The 18,073-nt window shown below is 48.7% G+C and overlaps 1 protein-coding gene across 1 annotated transcript in view; it reads right to left on the bottom strand.

Moving 5' to 3' along the window:
• LOC116372043 (adiponectin receptor protein 2-like) overlaps window positions 1-18,073 on the bottom strand; it is a 63,311-nt gene that overhangs the window by 44,149 nt on the left and 1,089 nt on the right. Inside the window, 1 exon segment of the mRNA XM_031821116.1 lies at window positions 873-1,253. Within this exon segment, the coding sequence (XP_031676976.1) occupies window positions 873-1,010 (138 nt within the window). The 5' untranslated portion in view covers window positions 1,011-1,253.

The following is an 18,073-nucleotide window of genomic DNA, read 5'->3' as shown; positions in this document are numbered from 1 at the left end:
ATCCAAAGCCAAACCATATTTTGATAACAGGCCTTCCACCTATCAGCCCAGACCACACAGCAGCATTCAGGACCAACCGGGGAGAGCAACATGGCAGGCTGCTCTCCTCTCCTGAATATCAACAGCAGCTGTATTGGGTTACCAGGCATCACAGGGCTGGCTTTACATGAAAGACTACACGCAGATCAGAAGCCAGGGATTAACGCTGTGTGTGTGTGGGGTGTGTGTGTGTAGGTTCTCACTATTGAGTCAGTCACACACACACACTTGGATTTATCCGTTTATCTGTGCTTGATATGAAAACCCCCCTTAGAGCAAGAATATGCCTGTTGTGAAAATGGTAGAGTATAGATCTTTACTGAAGTCCTCTTCATTAGTGAAGTACAATACTGACGTCACAGCAGCACAGTGAGAGAGGCAGGAAATGAGATGGAGATGGGATGATGAGGAGTACTGAGCTCTCATGCTGATTGGATCATTATCTAGCTCTGCCAGCTGAGCCCAGGATGTATGAAATCTTATTTATCCCTCACAGAGAGCTGTGGCGTCTCTTAAATGGGATACGGTTATTGTGATGAGTGTCTGTGGGATAGGAAGTAGCTTTATTGTTGTGTGTGTGTGTGTGTGTGTGTGTGTGTGTGTCTAGCCTCGGGAGGGACGGTGTGTGCGTGCGTCTAACCTCGGAGGGACGGTGTGTGTGTGTGTGTGCGTGTGTCTAGCCTCGGGAGGGACGGTGTGTGCGTGCGTGTGTCTAACCTCGGGAGGGACGGTGTGTGTGTGTGTGTGTGTGTGTGTGTGTGTGTGTGTGTGTGTATTCACTCAGCCATACCAGTGGGTATCATCAACCCAGATACTCTAAAAGCCGCACTCACCCTCAGAGTTACCCCATTGTGCGTGTGTCCGTCTGAGATGACATCATCCTCCTCCTGCTGCTCTCTCGGATCCATCTGCTCCGTAGTGGTGCCATCAGCATCTGTAGCAGCGGTAGCACAGCCTCTATACCTCAACATGAAGGCCGGGCCATCGGCCCCTGAGGGCCTCTGCTGCGGCTCCAGCTCCCCTCCTCCTCCGGCTCCCTCCAGCTTGGCTGCTGGCCTGATACTCCCCCGCTGACCGCTGTGGACTGACCGGCCTGGCTGGACTAGTAGAGGTGGTGGAGGGTCCTCCTCCAGCTGGACAGGGGTAACTGGGTCCTGGTGGTGGGGTCGGATCGTTGGCCAGAAAGGGTGGGGGTCGGTAGACTGGTAAGGAGCCTAAAGGAGGAGAAGGAGAAGAGGGAGAGGAGACAGGAAGGGAGGGAGGAGGAAAGAGAAGGAAGGGAGAGAGGAAATTAGTTCTTATTTTGAATTTCTTGTTATGAATTGTTTGTATTTGCCAGTATTAGGGCGGTAAACCAGATAAGGACTGGTGGAGCACGCAGCAGGGGAGGGGCCCCAAACCCCAAAATGAATATTTTTATGGTAATAAAATGATTGTTGACATGTCCAAATACCCCCAGATATGATCTATAGGATATATGGCCCAAGCCAAGCCAGTATGTCTACATGAAAACACGGTGTTGACATTCATTGATATACTTATATCAAGAATTAGACCCAGACAGAGAATTACAAGTCAACATTACACACTGTGAAATGTCAGTCACAGTCTGCAGTCAATGGTCACAATTACAAATGGTCAATAACCAGTCTGGTTGGGTGTCATGATGGGTAGCTTAGTGACTTAATGCCAAGGACCTGGAGAGTAACCCAAGAGTCCACACAAAGAGAAGACTCCTCTCTGGCTGTAAACACTGAACATCTCTCCTCTCTCTCTCTCTCCAAACCTCTTCCTCTCCTGGCTAATAGTCTGACACTCATCTAATCTTCATTTCATCCTTCTCTTTCACCCCCCCACCCCCCATGAGGCAACAAAGACCTGTCATTCTGTCATTTCCAGGACAGTAAGGTATTGCTGTACGAACATGTAGAGACTCCTGTCATTTCCAGGACAGTAAGGTGTTATATTGAAGATTCTAGAAACATACCACCTACCTCACAAACCCTGCTGCTGGAGTCTGGACAGAGAAGAGCTTGTTCAATAGTTTATAGCTCCCTGTTCTACAGAGCTCTGGGGAGCCAAAACATATTCCAGATTACTCCCTTTACAGACTAGAAGCCTAGACTACACACACACACTGATGCCAAGTCAAGGTGAACATGCCTGAAGCACTGGAGCACATTGTAACTCCCCCTCTCTTCTTCTCTCTGGCAGCACACTGTGACGTGGACCATGGAATTCTATGGTGGACGGGGACAGGAGGAGAACTGCAGTGCAGAACCACTGTATGGAACGCCCTCTGTGAGCCTGACCTGCATACCATTATGTGCTTACACACCAGCAGTTGCAGGACACCTGCAAGCACACACACACACACACACACACGGTGCAGCTTGGCCCGTTCACTAATCCCTGAAAAGACCTTGTAGTCAGTCACCCACACACCAGTTGCCACCTGCCCCAAAATCTCCCCCCCCCGCGGCCAGCATGGGGGTGGGTCCGCACTGTACTCGTACTAAAACACATTGACACACTAAAAAACACACACCACAACCACTCTGCTCTCACATCAGACGAGGGCCAGTCGTAGCGTGTAGAGGAATGCATCTACATAAATCAGTCGACTAGAAGATGGTGGAAAGAAAGGAAAGAGTGAAGTATGGAAGTCCTTAACAGATCAACACTGGTTGTTTTGACTTCTGGAAGATAGAGGACATTGATAAGTACATAGCCTGGTCCAAGATCTGACGGTGTAGGAATTGGCTGGCCCGTACACACAGTCAGGCCCGTACACACAGTCAGGCCCGTACACACAGTCAGGCCCGTACACACAGTCAGGCCCGTACACACAGTCAGGCCCGTAGACCAGGCCGGCCCGTACACCAGGCCGGCCCGTAGACACAGTCAGGCCCGTACACCAGGCCGGCCCGTACACACAGTCAGGCCCGTAGACCAGGCCGGCCCGTACACACAGTCAGGCCCGTAGACCAGGCCGGCCCGTACACACAGTCAGGCCCGTAGACCAGGCCGGCCCGTACACACAGTCAGGCCCGTAGACCAGGCCGGCCCGTACACACAGTCAGGCCCGTAGACCAGGCTGGCCCGTACACACAGTCAGGCCTGTAGACCAGGCCGGCCCGTACACACAGTCAGGCCCGTACACACAGTCAGGCCCGTACACACAGTCAGGCCCGTACACACAGTCAGGCCCGTAGACCAGGCCGGCCCGTAGACCAGGCCGGCCCGTACACACAGTCAGGCCCGTAGACCAGGCCGGCCCGTACACACAGTCAGGCCCGTAGACCAGGCCGGCCCGTACACACAGTCAGGCCCGTAGACCAGGCCGGCCCGTACACACAGTCAGGCCCGTAGACCAGGCCGGCCCGTACACACAGTCAGACCCGTAGACCAGGCCGGCCCGTACACACAGTCAGACCCGTAGACCAGGCCGGCCCGTACACACAGTCAGACCCGTAGACCAGACTAGTCCGTACACACAGTCAGACCCGTAGACCAGACTAGTCCGTACACACAGTCAGACCTGTAGACCAGACTAGGCCGTACACACAATCAGAAAAACAACATCCTGTGATTGATTCCACTTCCCATCACGCATTTCCTTCCAATCATAGAGCATAACTTGGACAACACCCAAGCCCTCTGCTGGGGAACAACAAGAAGGGAACAGGAAGATGTTTTAGAGGGAGGAGGAACCTTAAATGCATTCAAAAAGACAATGCCTGGCTATCAGATGGTGTTGCTGATGACAAAGCCATGTGTTCCTCAAATGCCATCCCTAGTCCCTATACAGAAAGGTTGGGCGATTCTACGATACTTTCCACCATGTTTGACAGCCATCGTCAACGGTGATGACATGTTTGAACATGACTGCACCACTCGGAGTCTGGCGGCGCACAACGGGGCAGGAGGCACTCAGCAGGGCGACATGCCAAATGGCCTATTCCCTTTCTGGCCAAGGCTAAATGTTAAACCTATACAGGGCAATCGGAAAGTATTCAGACCCCTTGACTTGTCCCACATTGTTACTAAAACATATTAAAATTGTCCCCCCCTCCCCCTCAACCCACACACAAATGACAAAGGAAAAACAAGTTTAGAAAAGTTGGCAAATTTACTGAAATATCACATTTCCAGAAGTATTCAAACCATTTACTCAGTACTTTGTTGAAGCACTTGACGTTGATTACAGCCACGAGTCTTCTTGGCTATGGTGCTACAAGCTTGGCATCTCTGTATTTGAGGAGTTTCTCCCATTCATCTCTGCAGATCCTCTCCAGCTCTGTCAGGTTGGAATGGTGAGCGTCGCTGCACAGCTATTTTCAGGTCTCTCCAGAGATATTCGATCGGGTTCAAGTCTGGGCTCAAGGACATTCAGAGACTAGTCCCAAAAGCCACTCCTGCATTGCCTTGACTGTGTGCTTAGGGTCGTTGTCCTGTTGGAAGGTCAACCTTCACCCCAGTCGGAGGTCCTGAGCGATCTGGAGCAGGTTTTCATCAAGGATCTCTCTGTACTTTGCTCCGTTCATCTTTTCCCTCGATCCTGACTAGACTGACGACCAAACACCATGTCATCACGTTACTCCAGGGTTTACTTCAATACGGTTATTATGTCAATATTTACCCCTAAAAGGAGTTTCTACCTCATTTTCTCACAATTAATATTACTGTCACAAAAACATCCCACCGTGTTGAACATATCTGTTGGCATTTTTTAAAATTTGTATTATAATTGTCCCGAAACGTCCTGCTTTCTTCACAGCTTTTGGGATATTTTTTTAAGTGTCCCGAAACGACCGGCTTTCTTCACAGCTGTTGGGATATTTTTTTAAATGTGCCGAAACGACCGGCTTTCTTCACAGCTGTTGGGATATTTATTTTTTAAATCGGGTATGACTTAACTCAAAAACTGTGAATGGAAACGTGGTTAGTGAGAAAGATTTCACATTTCTACATGGGGGAGAAAACTGCCCAAGGACATATAGGAAGGCTGAAATCAGAGTTTATTTTTAAATGCGTGTTGTATATAAATGACCGTATGGTCGGGGCCTGTGTGGTCCAGACCATTTGGGATGCCCCCAGAACAGATGGGAACTGGCAGGAAAACCATCTAACAGGCACCGAGACAAGTCACTTTGTTCCAGTGAAGCTTGATAGGAACAGATTGTGTGTGTGTGTGTGTGTGTGTGTTCAAATGTCTCCAGTCTGATGAGCTGCATACAGAATTAACCGGGCAATCGAGACCCTTTCGCACCAATTCCTCAGAATGAGAAAATACACCCCATGAAATAGACTACATATCACACTTGTTAACTTCTAAAAACTTCCAGCACAGCACATCTGACACCGATACAATATTGGGTCAATATTTCTATTCGAAAGAACAGTGTTTTGTAGACCGGGCATATTACAAATGTATCAGGTTGAGCTTGGTGACACTGTCTGAGACATACAGGAGGACAGGAAACAGGAAGCAGAGTGTGGAGAATGTCCCTGGTGGATAACACCACCGTTTCTTACAGACAAAAGAGAAGAATATGCAAATCTGTCAAGACTGAGTGGGTCTACCCAGTCGCTCATTACACACACACACACACTCTAATGTGTTCAATTTTCTCTGCATCATCAGCTGTGGGACCATGGAGGCCCTAGCTAACTAGATGAGTTGTGCTGTGTCCTGAAACACATCAGTACAGTCACAGCAGCTGTAGGGCTGGCTTTACTGACTGTAGGGCTGGATGTAGGGCTGGCTTTACTGACTGTAGGGCTGGCTTTACTGACTGTAGGGCTGGCTGTAGGGCTGGCTGTAGGGCTGGCTGTAGGGCTGGCTGTAGGGCTGGCTGTAGGGCTGGCTGTAGGGCTGGCTGTAGGGCTGGCTTTACTGACTGTAGGGCTGGATGTAGGGCTGGCTTTACTGACTGTAGGGCTGGCTTTACTGACTGTAGGGCTGACTGTAGGGCTGGCTGTAGGGCTGGCTTTACTGGCTGTAGGGCTGGCTTTACTGACTGTAGGGCTGGCTGTAGGGCTGGATGTAGGGCTGGACATCAGTACATTCACAGCAGCTGTAGGGCTGGCTTTACTGACTGTAGGGCTGGCTGTAGGGCTGGCTGTAGGGCTGGCTTTACTGGCTGTAGGGCTGGCTGTAGGGCTGGCTTTGCTAGCTGTAGGGCTGGCTTTGCTAGCTGTAGGGCTGGCTGTAGGGCTGTAGAACTAGCTACATCCCACTGTGCTGTGCTCCAGAAGAGATGTGTTCATTTGGCGCACACACACTCAACTCTCAGTATACAGAGAGAGTTGGATCTGGAACCAATCAACTCTCAGTATACAGAGAGAGTTGGATCTGGAACCAATAAAGTATCAGTCTAATGTATCACTGTTCCAGCTGTCAATAGACACCTTCAGCCTCCACCACAGGGCTACATTGAGTTATCAGAGCCAAATCTTTCCCAGTTTAAACCCATGATAGAGAAACCACAGGCATCATCTCTGTATTAGAGCTTGGCTATTCTATCCAATAGCAGAATAGGCCTTGTTCGGGAGAGAGGGGAGTGAGTGGAGAGAAGGGAGGGCAGGTCATAACTGGAGAGGACACCATGCCTGGCACCCTATTCCCTATTCAGTGCACTAGTTTAGATCAGAGCCCAATGGGCCCATAGTGCATTATAAAGGGAATAGGGTGCAATTTGGGACGAATCACACACTGACCCAAGGAACCCAGCTCCCCTGAACTAGATACCACTGACCCAAGGAACCCAGCTCCCCTGAACTAGATACCACTGACCCAAGGAACCCAGCTCCCCTGAACTAGATACCACTGACCCAGGTGTTCAGAGTGGCCTAGCGTCCTGTTCGTCCCCGTCCCCTGACACTTGTTCCTCTTTAATAAATGTTAGGGCATCAGCTACACACACAATCTGTTCCCTGATATTCACACAGCTACACACACAATCTGTTCCCTGATATTCACACAGCTACTCACTGTTCCCTGATATTCACACAGCTACACACTGTTCCCTGATATTCACACAGCTACACACTGTTCCCTGATATTCACACAGCTACACACTGTTCCCTGATATTCACACAGCTACACACTGTTCCCTGATATTCACACAGCTACACACTGTTCCCTGATATTCACACAGCTACACACTGTTCCCTGATATTCACACAGCTACACACTGTTCCCTGATATTCACACAGCTACACACTGTTCCCTGATATTCACACAGCTACACACTGTTCCCTGATATTCACACAGCTACACACTGTTCCCTGATATTCACACAGCTACACACTGTTCCCTGATATTCACACTGTTCCCTGATATTCACACTGTTCCCTGATATTCACACTGTTCCCTGAAACTTCCTGATATCACACAGCTACACACTGTTCCCTGATATTCACACAGCTACACACTGTTCCCTGATATTCACACAGCTACACACTGTTCCCTGATATTCACACAGCTACACACTGTTCCCTGATATTCACACAGCTACACACTGTTCCCTGATATTCACACAGCTACACACTGTTCCCTGATATTCACACAGCTACACACTGTTCCCTGATATTCACACAGCTACACACTGTTCCCTGATATTCACACAGCTACACACTGTTCCCTGATATTCACACAGCTACACTGTTCCCTGATATTCACACAGCTACACACTGTTCCCTGATATTCACACAGCTACACACTGTTCCCTGATATTCACACAGCTACACACTGTTCCCTGATATTCACACAGCTACACACTGTTCCCTGATATTCACACAGCTACACACTGTTCCCTGATATTCACACAGCTACACACTGTTCCCTGATATTCACACAGCTACACACTGTTCCCTGATATTCACACAGCTACACACTGTTCCCTGATATTCACACAGCTACACACTGTTCCCTGATATTCACACAGCTACACACTGTTCCCTGATATTCACACAGCTACACACTGTTCCCTGATATTCACACAGCTACTAATACAACACATTGAATTAACTACACCCTGTTCACTATAATAGAATACTGCATTTTCCTTTCTTCCTGGGCCAATCAGATGTGTCTAAACCTACTGCCAAGTTACCAGGTTGACTGAACAACGTTGTCACCAAACCAATAATTAGTGGGCCGGGATCAGTTTAAAAACGGCCCGCGACACGGTTTGTGAAATTATATCAAAATGTGCGAAATCAAGCAGGAAGAGAGAAAAGTTGGGTCAGATTTGTTTAACCGTCGTGAAGCGGTTTTTCCTCTCTGGCATTGAGGCGTGACAGCGAACTAGCAGAGCCAATCAGACTGGCCTTGTGCTCCTGGTTATACCAGGGATGAAATGATATCCAATGCATGAACTTTGCTCTGCTCCAATGAGTCAAATGTAACATCAGAAGACCCATCAGGGACTGAACCAACCCCTCGCCATCACAGATAAACTATATTTAAAACTGATGGGGAAATAGATACACAGGAAGTGCTGACAGAGAGAAGCAGGTGAGTGATGGCTGGAAGGAGACGCAGCTGACAGAGAGAAGCAGGTGAGTGATGGCTGGAAGGAGACGCAGCTGACAGAGAGAAGCAGGTGAGTGATGGCTGGAAGGAGACGCAGCTGACAGAGAGAAGCAGGTGAGTGATGGCTGGAAGGAGACGCAGCTGACAGAGAGAAGCAGGTGAGTGATGGCTGGAAGGAGACGCAGCTGACAGAGAGAAGCAGGTGAGTGATGGCTGGAAGGAGACGCAGCTGACAGAGAGAAGCAGGTGAGTGATGGCTGCAAGGAGACGCAGCTGACAGAGAGAAGTAGGTGAGTGATGGCTGGAAGGAGAAGCAGGTGAGTGATGGCTGGAAGGAGACGCAGCTGACAGAGAGAAGCAGGTGAGTGATGGCTGGAAGGAGACGCAGCTGACAGAGAGAAGCAGGTGAGTGATGGCTGGAAGGAGACGCAGCTGACAGAGAGAAGCAGGTGAGTGATGGCTGGAAGGAGAAGCAGGTGAGTGATGGCTGGAAGGAGACGCAGCTGACAGAGAGAAGCAGGTGAGTGATGGCTGGAAGGAGACGCAACTGACAGAGAGAAGCAGGTGAGTGATGGCTGGAAGGAGACGCAACTGACAGAGAGAAGCAGGTGAGTGATGGCTGGAAGGAGACGCAGCTGACAGAGAGAAGCAGGTGAGTGATGGCTGGAAGGAGACGCAGCTGACAGAGAACCAGGTGAGTGATGGCTGGAAGGAGACGCAGCTGACAGAGAAGCAGGTGAGTGATGACGGGAAGAGGATGCAGCTGACAGACTGCAGCTCCCACACCTGATATGTGCATGAAAGTCAAGTGGACATTATTGAACCTGCCCATACAAGAGACTAGTGGCTGTTGCTTAATTTTTTTTACAGAATAAAAAATAAAAATAATAATTTTAATTGACAACTGACTTTATAAACATTTCATAACAAGCTCCAGCAGGTTCTTTAGATCGGTAGGGATGAAAATTGTGGTACTATCATGTGACATTGATATTACCGTGGTACCGGTATACCATGCTACACTACAATGGGCTCTGGTCAAAAGTAGTGCACTACATTACCAAAGGGCTCCGGTCAAAAGTAGTGCACTAGATAGGGAATAGGGTGCCATTCGGAACACAGACTCCATAATAAGAAAAGAGACCTCCCAAGGAGTTGATGGAGTGGATTCTCCGTGTTCAGCCAGAGACAGGCGTTACTGTTTCTGGATCAGAGGAATAGACAAATCAATTACGTTGCCTGATGGAGAGAGAAATAGAGCAGGGCTGAAAGAGGAAATGTCATTGAGAATTGATTTCTCTCTCTTTTGTGAGCGACAAAGACCAAGGAGCTTTTGAGAGGAGAATTGATGGTGAATGGAGGAGTTTTAAGGCTCGGGGGGTCAGTGTGTGTTGAAGAGGGGATGTGTGACTGAACAATAGGTTGAGATCATAGAGTTTAGCCTAGCAGTTGGTGTGACGCTGTGACCGTTCTGGAAACATTAAAGCCTGGTTTATGTAGAACCTGCAGTGAGCGGAGAGAGTGAGCGTCATATATCCACGACACATATCTAACAGCTATCTAGCCAGTAGCTACCTCCCTCTAGCCTGGAACACACAACACGCTACCTAGCCAGTAGCTACCTCCCTCTAGCCTGGAACACACAACACGCTACCTAGCCAGTAGCTACCTCCCTCTAGCCTGGAACACACAACACGCTACCTAGCCAGTAGCTACCTCCCTCTAGCCTGGAACACACAACACGCTACCTAGCCAGTAGCTACCTCCCTCTAGCCTGGAACACACAACACGCTACCTAGCCAGTAGCTACCTCCCTCTAGCCTGGAACACACAACACGCTACCTAGCCAGTAGCTACCTCCCTCTAGCCTGGAACACACAACACGCTACCTAGCTAGTAGCTACCTCCCTCTAGCCTGGAACACACAACACGCTACCTAGCTAGTAGCTACCTCCCTCTAGCCTGGAACACACAACACGCTACCTAGCTAGTAGCTACCTCCCTCTAGCCTGGAACACAACACGCTACCTAGCCAGTAGCTACCTCCCTCGGTCTAAAGAGAGAGGAGTGACATTTGAAAGTGACAAAGCAGGCAGCACAGGTTGTACGAGTCAAACTAGTTATACACAACAAATACACAAACCCTACGGGTCACAATTTACTGCACCTGTCAATCACCGCAGGTTCTGTCCAACCAACATGAAACTGAGCTACAAACGTTCAGTTACAGAACACTGACAGATGAAAATAATCTGGGTTAATGTCACTTCTGTTTTCAGAGCCTTCTCTCTTACACACACGAGATTGGTTTTGAAAGTTGACCGTTTTGCTAGTTGTCTTTGGGGAACCAGTAGAACCAGTTAGACAAGCACGTAAAAGACAAAGGACAGGTGTGTCGTGATGCTAGACTAGTTTGCATGAGGCCTAGGATGATGCGGGAACCTGTCTTTCTAGAGGAAAGGTGAAATACCTGCTGGTGTCACAGCAGGTACATTGAACATGTTATCTGTCTTGACCTTGTGTTACACACTAGGGCTGTGGCAAATTAACCATTTTGCTTAAAAACAGACATTATTTTCTCGGTTTTCCGTACAAAAAAATTCATTAAATTCTACGTCAATTTACAATACAGAATAATGGCCCTATTACATATGTATGACCACTGGGGCCAAACTCATTACATTCCACGTCAATTTACAATGCAGAATAATGGCTTCAGAAGCCTCATTCCTTTACAGACCAGTAAAATGCCCGTTCATATCTCCAGAGAAGGTTAGAGGCAGGGTAGCCTAGTGGTTAGAGGCAGGGTAGCCTAGTGGTTAGAGGCAGGGTAGCCTAGTGGTTAGAGCGTTGGCCCAGTAACCGAAAGGTTGCTGGATCGAATCCCCGAGCTGACAAGGTACAAATCTGTTGTTCTGCCCCTGAACAAGGCAGTTAACTCACTGTTCCCTGGCAGGCTGTCATTTTAAATAAGATTTTGTTTTTAACTGACTTGCCTAGTTAAATAATAAAATGTAAATAAAATATAATATATATATATAATATATATTATATAATAAAAATATATAATAAAATGTAAACATCAGTAGCATAACAGACAGGCATGCCACAGCCGAGACGCTTTCTAGGGGCCACATTCCATTATATCTGAAAGGGTCATGAATAAAGGCTACTGGCAGCCTGCTGTCATTTCATATGGGGCAAAAATGAGAAGTAGGTTACCCTGTGCTCGCAAGACTGGCCCGACGATACCTTGGTTTCCAGGCGACGTTGATGTCTCCACACGACTAGGCTAGGCTATTCTCCACACGACTAGGCTAGGCTATTCTCCACACGACTAGGCTAGGCTATTCTCCACACGACTAGGCTAGGCTATTCTCCACACGACTAGGCTAGGCTATTCTATACACGACTAGGCTAGGCTATTCTATACACGACTAGGCTAGGCTATTCTACATGCAACAGACCAAAGACTGAACACATTTTCATCATTAGCCAAGAGACAGATCAAGCAGGGAGAGCAGCAGGGAGAGCAGCAGGGAGAGCAGCAGGGAGAGCAGCAGGGAGAGCAGCAGGGAGAGCAGCAGGGAGAGCAGCAGGGAGAGCAGCAGGGAGAGCAGCAGGGAGAGCAGCAGGGAGAGCAGCAGGGAGAGCAGCAGGGAGAGCAGCAGGGAGAGCAGCAGGGAGAGCAGCAGGGAGAGCAGCAGGGAGAGCAGCAGGGAGAGCAGCAGGGAGAGCAGCAGGGAGAGCAGCAGGGAGAGCAGCAGGGAGAGAGAGAGTGTAATGCTTCCTGTTCATTTGTATTGTTTATTTCACATTTGTTTATTATGTACTTCACTTGTTTTGGCAATGTAAACATATTCCCATGCCAATAAAGCCCTTAAATTGAATTGAGAACAGGCAGGCCAGCAGGAGGGGGAGAGAGAGAGAGCAGGCAGGCCAGCAGGAGGGAAAGAGCAGGCAGGCCAGCAGGAGGGCGAGAGAGAGGTAAGCAGGCAGGCGAGAGAGCGGTAAGCAGGCAGGCCAGCAGGAGGGCGAGAGAGCGGTAAGCAGGCAGGCCAGCAGGAGGGCGAGAGAGAGGTAAGCAGGCAGGCCAGCAGGAGGGAGAGAGCGAGAGAAGGCAGGCCAGCAGGAGGGCGAGAGCGAGAGAAGGCAGGCCAGCAGGAGGGAGAGAGCGTGAGAGAGAGAGCAGGCAGGCCAGCAGGAGGGAGAGAGCGTGAGAGAGAGAGCAGGCAGGCCAGCAGGAGGGAGAGAGCGTGAGAGAGAGAGCAGGCAGGCCAGCAGGAGGGAGAGAGCGAGAGAGAGAGCAGGCAGGCCAGCAGGAGAGAGAGAGCGAGAGAGAGAGCAGGCAGGCCAGCAGGAGAGAGAGCGAGAGAGAGAGCAGGCAGGCCAGCAGGAGGGAGAGAGCGAGAGAGAGAGCAGGCAGGCCAGCAGGAGGGAGAGAGCGAGAGAGAGAGAAGGCAGGCCAGCAGGAGGGAGAGAGCGAGAGAGAGAGCAGGCAGGCCAGCAGGAGGGAGAGAGCGAGAGAGAGAGCAGGCAGGCCAGCAGGAGGGAGAGCGAGAGAGAGAGCAGGCAGGCCAGCAGGAGGGAGAGAGCGAGAGAGAGAGAGCAGGCAGGCCAGCAGGAGGGAGAGAGCGAGAGAGAGAGCAGGCAGGCCAGCAGGAGGGAGAGAGCGAGAGAGAGAGCAGGCAGGCCAGCAGGAAGGAGAGAGAGAGAGAGCAGGCAGGCCAGCAGGAGGGAGAGAGCGAGAGAGAGAGCAGGCAGGCCAGCAGGAAGGAGAGAGAGAGAGAGCAGGCAGGCCAGCAGGAAGGAGAGAGAGAGAGAGAGCAGGCAGGCCAGCAGGAGGGAGGGAGAGAGAGAGAGAGCAGACAGGCCAGCAGGAGGGAGAGAGAGCGAGCAGGCAGGCCAGCAGGAGGGAGAGAGAGAGAGAGAGAGAGAGAGCAGGCAGGCCAGCAGGAGGGAGAGAGAGAGAGCAGGCAGGCCAGCAGGAGGGAGAGAGAGAGAGCAGGCAGGCCAGCAGGAGGGAGAGAGAGAGCAGGCAGGCCAGCAGGAGGGAGAGAGAGAGAGCAGGCAGGCCAGCAGGAGGGAGAGAGAGGAGGGGAAGGCAGAAGCGTGCTCATATGTTTTGGTAATCTGCATCTCACAATGTCTTGTCTTTCATGCATTACAAATTCACCAAAGTAGCCTAAAGTTCACCTTCACCCTATATTTTCATCAAGGCCTTAGTTTGTCAACGTGACCACCAGCCCAGGGCGTATCTAGCCTTCTCTGTTCCTGCCTCTAACTTCCCTCTGTAACTGGGTATATAATACAAACCAACACAGTGATCCATTCAGCACCGAGACTCACAACAAGAAACCAGTCCAACCAAAACACAGCAGAGAAAGAGAGAGGCTCGTCTAAACAAAACACTGGTAATGGAGCCGTCTCTGGGCGTGTTCCACATCTCACCAACTCTGATTGGTGTGCGTGTGTCTTTTGTGTCAAGTTCCACAACACTGGGTGCTTTGTCTCTGGCTTTCAATCATAACAACTGTCAGGAGTGGAATCAGCCGCGTGGGATCACATTGGTACCAAGAGAGAGAGAGAGAGAGAGAGAGAGAGGGGTCACATGGGTACCAAGAGAGAGAGAGAGAGAGAGAGAGAGAGAGAGAGGTCACATGGGTACCAAGAGAGAGAGAGAGAGAGAGAGAGAGAGAGAGAGAGGTCACATGGGTACCAAGAGAGAGAGAGAGAGAGAGAGAGAGAGAGAGAGGTCACATGGGTACCAAGAGAGAGAGAGAGAGAGAGGGGTCACAAGCGGAGAGAACAAGCTGTGACATTAACTTGTCCTTCACATCACAAGCCAGAGCAGAACTGGCAGTTTGTCAAATGCTCCATTGGTTTGGAACGGAGACATTGGATAGGCGCTGCTTGCTCAACACTGCCTGTTTAACCAAGCTCCAACACAGAGTCTACCTGAAAGCCCCAATCCAACAAAATGGGCAGGAGAGGAACTGTCATAATGAAAAAGCCACATAGAAGACCTGACACGTGGCCAGTCTACCTATACCAGATAGAAGACCTGACACGTGGCCAGTCTACCTATACCAGATAGAAGACCTGACACGTGGCCAGTCTACCTATACCAGATAGAAGACCTGACACGTGGCCAGTCTACCTATACCAGATAGAAGACCTGACACGTGGCCAGTCTACCTATACCAGATAGAAGACCTGGTACGTGGCCAGTGAACTGAATCACCCTACAACTACCACAGACAGTCTACCTATACCAGTGACAGGAGAAATATCTCTCCCAAATGGCACCCTATTCCCAGAGGGCTCTGGTCTAAACAAGTGCACTACATAGGGAATAGGGCTCTGGTCTAAAGTAGTGCACTACATAGGGAATAGGGCTCTGGTCTAAAGTAGTGCACTACATAGGGAATAGGGCTCTGGTCTAAAGTAGTGCACTACATAGGGAATAGGGCTCTGGTCTAAAGTAGTGCACTACATAGGGAATAGGGCTCTGGTCTAAAGTAGTGCACTACATAGGGAATAGGGCTCTGGTCTAAAGTAGTGCACTACATAGGGAATAGGGCTCTGGTCTAAAGTAGTGCACTACATAGGGAATAGGGCTCTGGTCTAAAGTAGTGCACTACATAGGGAATAGGGCTCTGGTCTAAAGTAGTGCACTACATAGGGAATAGGGTTCTGGTCTAAAGTAGTGCACTACATAGGGAATAGGGCTCTGGTCTAAAGTAGTGCACTACATAGGGAATAGGGCTCTGGTCTAAAGTAGTGCACTACATAGGGAATAGGGCTCTGGTCTAAAGTAGTGCACTACATAGGGAATAGGGCTCTGGTCTAAAGTAGTGCACTACATAGGGAATAGGGCTCTGGTCTAAAGTAGTGCACTACATAGGGAATAGGGCTCTGGTCTAAAGTAGTGCACTACATAGGGAATAGGGCGCCATTTGGGACATGCCCATAACTCTTTGCCGTCTACGTGGCATTGATAGGAGTCTACAGACAGTAGTATCTCGCTAATGACTCACTGCCAATGAGTGATCCTCAGTACAAACACACAGGCCAGACTCGGTACATCTCACAATCCGAACAGAGTGTGACTAGCTGCATTCCTGTTCAAATGTCTGTTGAGCCACATCTCTGGTCTGCGTTCCCTATAGACTTGAAATCACTGTCCACTTTAATGTTTACATATTTTTGCTTAACTCATCTCATGTATCTACTGTATTTTAGTCAATGCCACTCTGATATTGCTCGTTCTAATATTTTTATATTTCTCAATTACATCATTTTACTTTAGAAGTGTGTGTGTTGTTGTGAATTGTATTGCTGCACTGTTGGAGCGAGGAACAGAAGCATTTCGCTACACTCGCAATAACATCTGCTAAACATGTGTATGTGACCAATAAAATGTGATTTGATATGGTAGTCTATACCCTACATAGAGATCTGGTCAAAACTAGAGCACTAGGAGAATGGGGTGTCATTTGGGAGAGTCTAAGTCATTTCTTCTGTCACTATCAGGTATGGGTGACTAGCTAATGGTAGTTGTAGAGCGATTCAGTTCCCTGTCCATGTGTCAGGTCTTCTATGTGCATTAAATAGGGGAGCCACATGGACAGACCACACCATCTCTGGAGTCTACTGCTGTCTGTTTGCTATAGCTTCTGCTGGCCATGTCTGACTGGCCCATTTAACCAGAAAGCTTACAAAACACACACACCTGACACAGCTCACACAGACCCTTAGGCTAAGTAGCCCTCAAAAAGTCATTCTGAACTAGAAGTTCTGGTTGTCGATCAAAAACAACAAGTCACCCCTTTGATCTCCTTCCCTACAAGTCACCCAGCCTCGAAGAAAACAACCTTTACGTCCTTACTAACTGCATAACTCATTAGCTTCATAAACATCTGAGTTAGAACAGGACCAAACATCAAATCAGGGTAAATAAAATAAAAAGGTTTTAGTTGAGTGATTATGATTGAACACCATGGTGGTGGTAGCCGTGACAAAAGCAGGTTTAGGAACCTAGATGATGACTCATATCCGTCTCCAGCATACTAACCACCAAGCAGAGGAGCTACGCATTACCATGACCGGGGGACTTGGTGATGGAGAAATATTGCCATGCATATGAAAAAAAAACTGCTCCGTTTTGTCAGTTGATTATCTCCTCTACATCAATAAGACGTCACTAAGCAGCTGTGTGTTCCTCGGTCTTCTCTCCTCTCAGCAAAGACAAGCTTTTATCAGTTCCAACACAGGCTACAGCCCACGCCAGAGATGATTTACTGGAGCTAACGTTTGGGAGGATGACAGATGCTGGTGTTAGTCAGGCTACAGCTTTACACTGAACACCCTGTACACTGACTACAGTCTTATTTCAAGTCTCTTGTGAATAAAATGAGATGGAGCTAGTTACTGGGTGGACTAATTAAAGTTACCCCAATCAACAATTAAATATTATAGCTTGTTTAGATGGTGGACTACAGTGTAGTACTGACAGCTCATCAGCAGAGCTTGCGTCTGTTTAAAAATATGTAAATAATGATTAGAGGTCCTCTGAGGTTCCTAGCCAATAAGGTTAAGTATATGCCTAGCTGGTTGACATGGCAACGACTGACCCGTCAACCACAAAACTAACCCTGCCCCCTGTCAAACAAATAGCTAGCTCTGTACCATAATCCAAAAACAGCCTGAGGGTGGTTAGCAGGACAGTACCTGACCATCCACAGACCAACTCTTCCTGCTAATGCTTTTCTGACATGTAAAGTCACAAGCCTAAACCAGTGGATTTAAAGTCGAGGTCTCCACCCCCCCCAAAAAAATAAACATATATAGGGTGAATTCTACTGTAAATCTCATTTTAACTTTATAATTTCACTTCATAAATGTTTAATATTTTTTTATTAAAACTGAATAATGTTCTGTAAACAAGCTCATGACAACAAATCCAATACATGTCATTTAAAACTGTTTAGTAAGCACAACTTTTATTTTGAAACCATCAGACCAGGGGTTCTTTCTTTTATGCCTTCTGCATCTCAGTACAAGAGGCATCACTGCAGTCCCTAGTTTGAATCCAGGCTGAATCACATCCGGCCGTGATTGAGAGTCCCATAGGGATGCGCACAATTGGCCCAGCGTCGTCCGGGTTTGGCCAGGGTAGGCCGTCATTGTAAATAACAATTTGTTCTTAACTCACTTGCCTAACTAAATAAAGGTTCAATTTAACATTTAAATTTAAAAATTGCCTTAGGTTAGGTGTGAAAAACAGATTGCTGCAACCCGATTGGCTGAACGCAAAATTCTGGGAGAGCGCTATGGACGCCGTTTGAATGCGACAGCCACCCACAGACATCCAGTGAGTTTCATTGTAAATAAGAAATTGTTCCTAACTGACTTATCTAGTTAAATAATGGTCAAATAAAAACACACAAAAAACCCAGAGCTGCCTTATTGCTATTATAAACTGGTTAC

The sequence above is a fragment of the Oncorhynchus kisutch genome, unplaced genomic scaffold (genome assembly GCF_002021735.2).
Source record: "Oncorhynchus kisutch isolate 150728-3 unplaced genomic scaffold, Okis_V2 scaffold3868, whole genome shotgun sequence".
NCBI lineage: Eukaryota > Metazoa > Chordata > Actinopteri > Salmoniformes > Salmonidae > Oncorhynchus > Oncorhynchus kisutch.
Note: the sequence above shows the minus strand (reverse complement) of the source record. Positions and strands in the feature narration are given on the sequence as shown.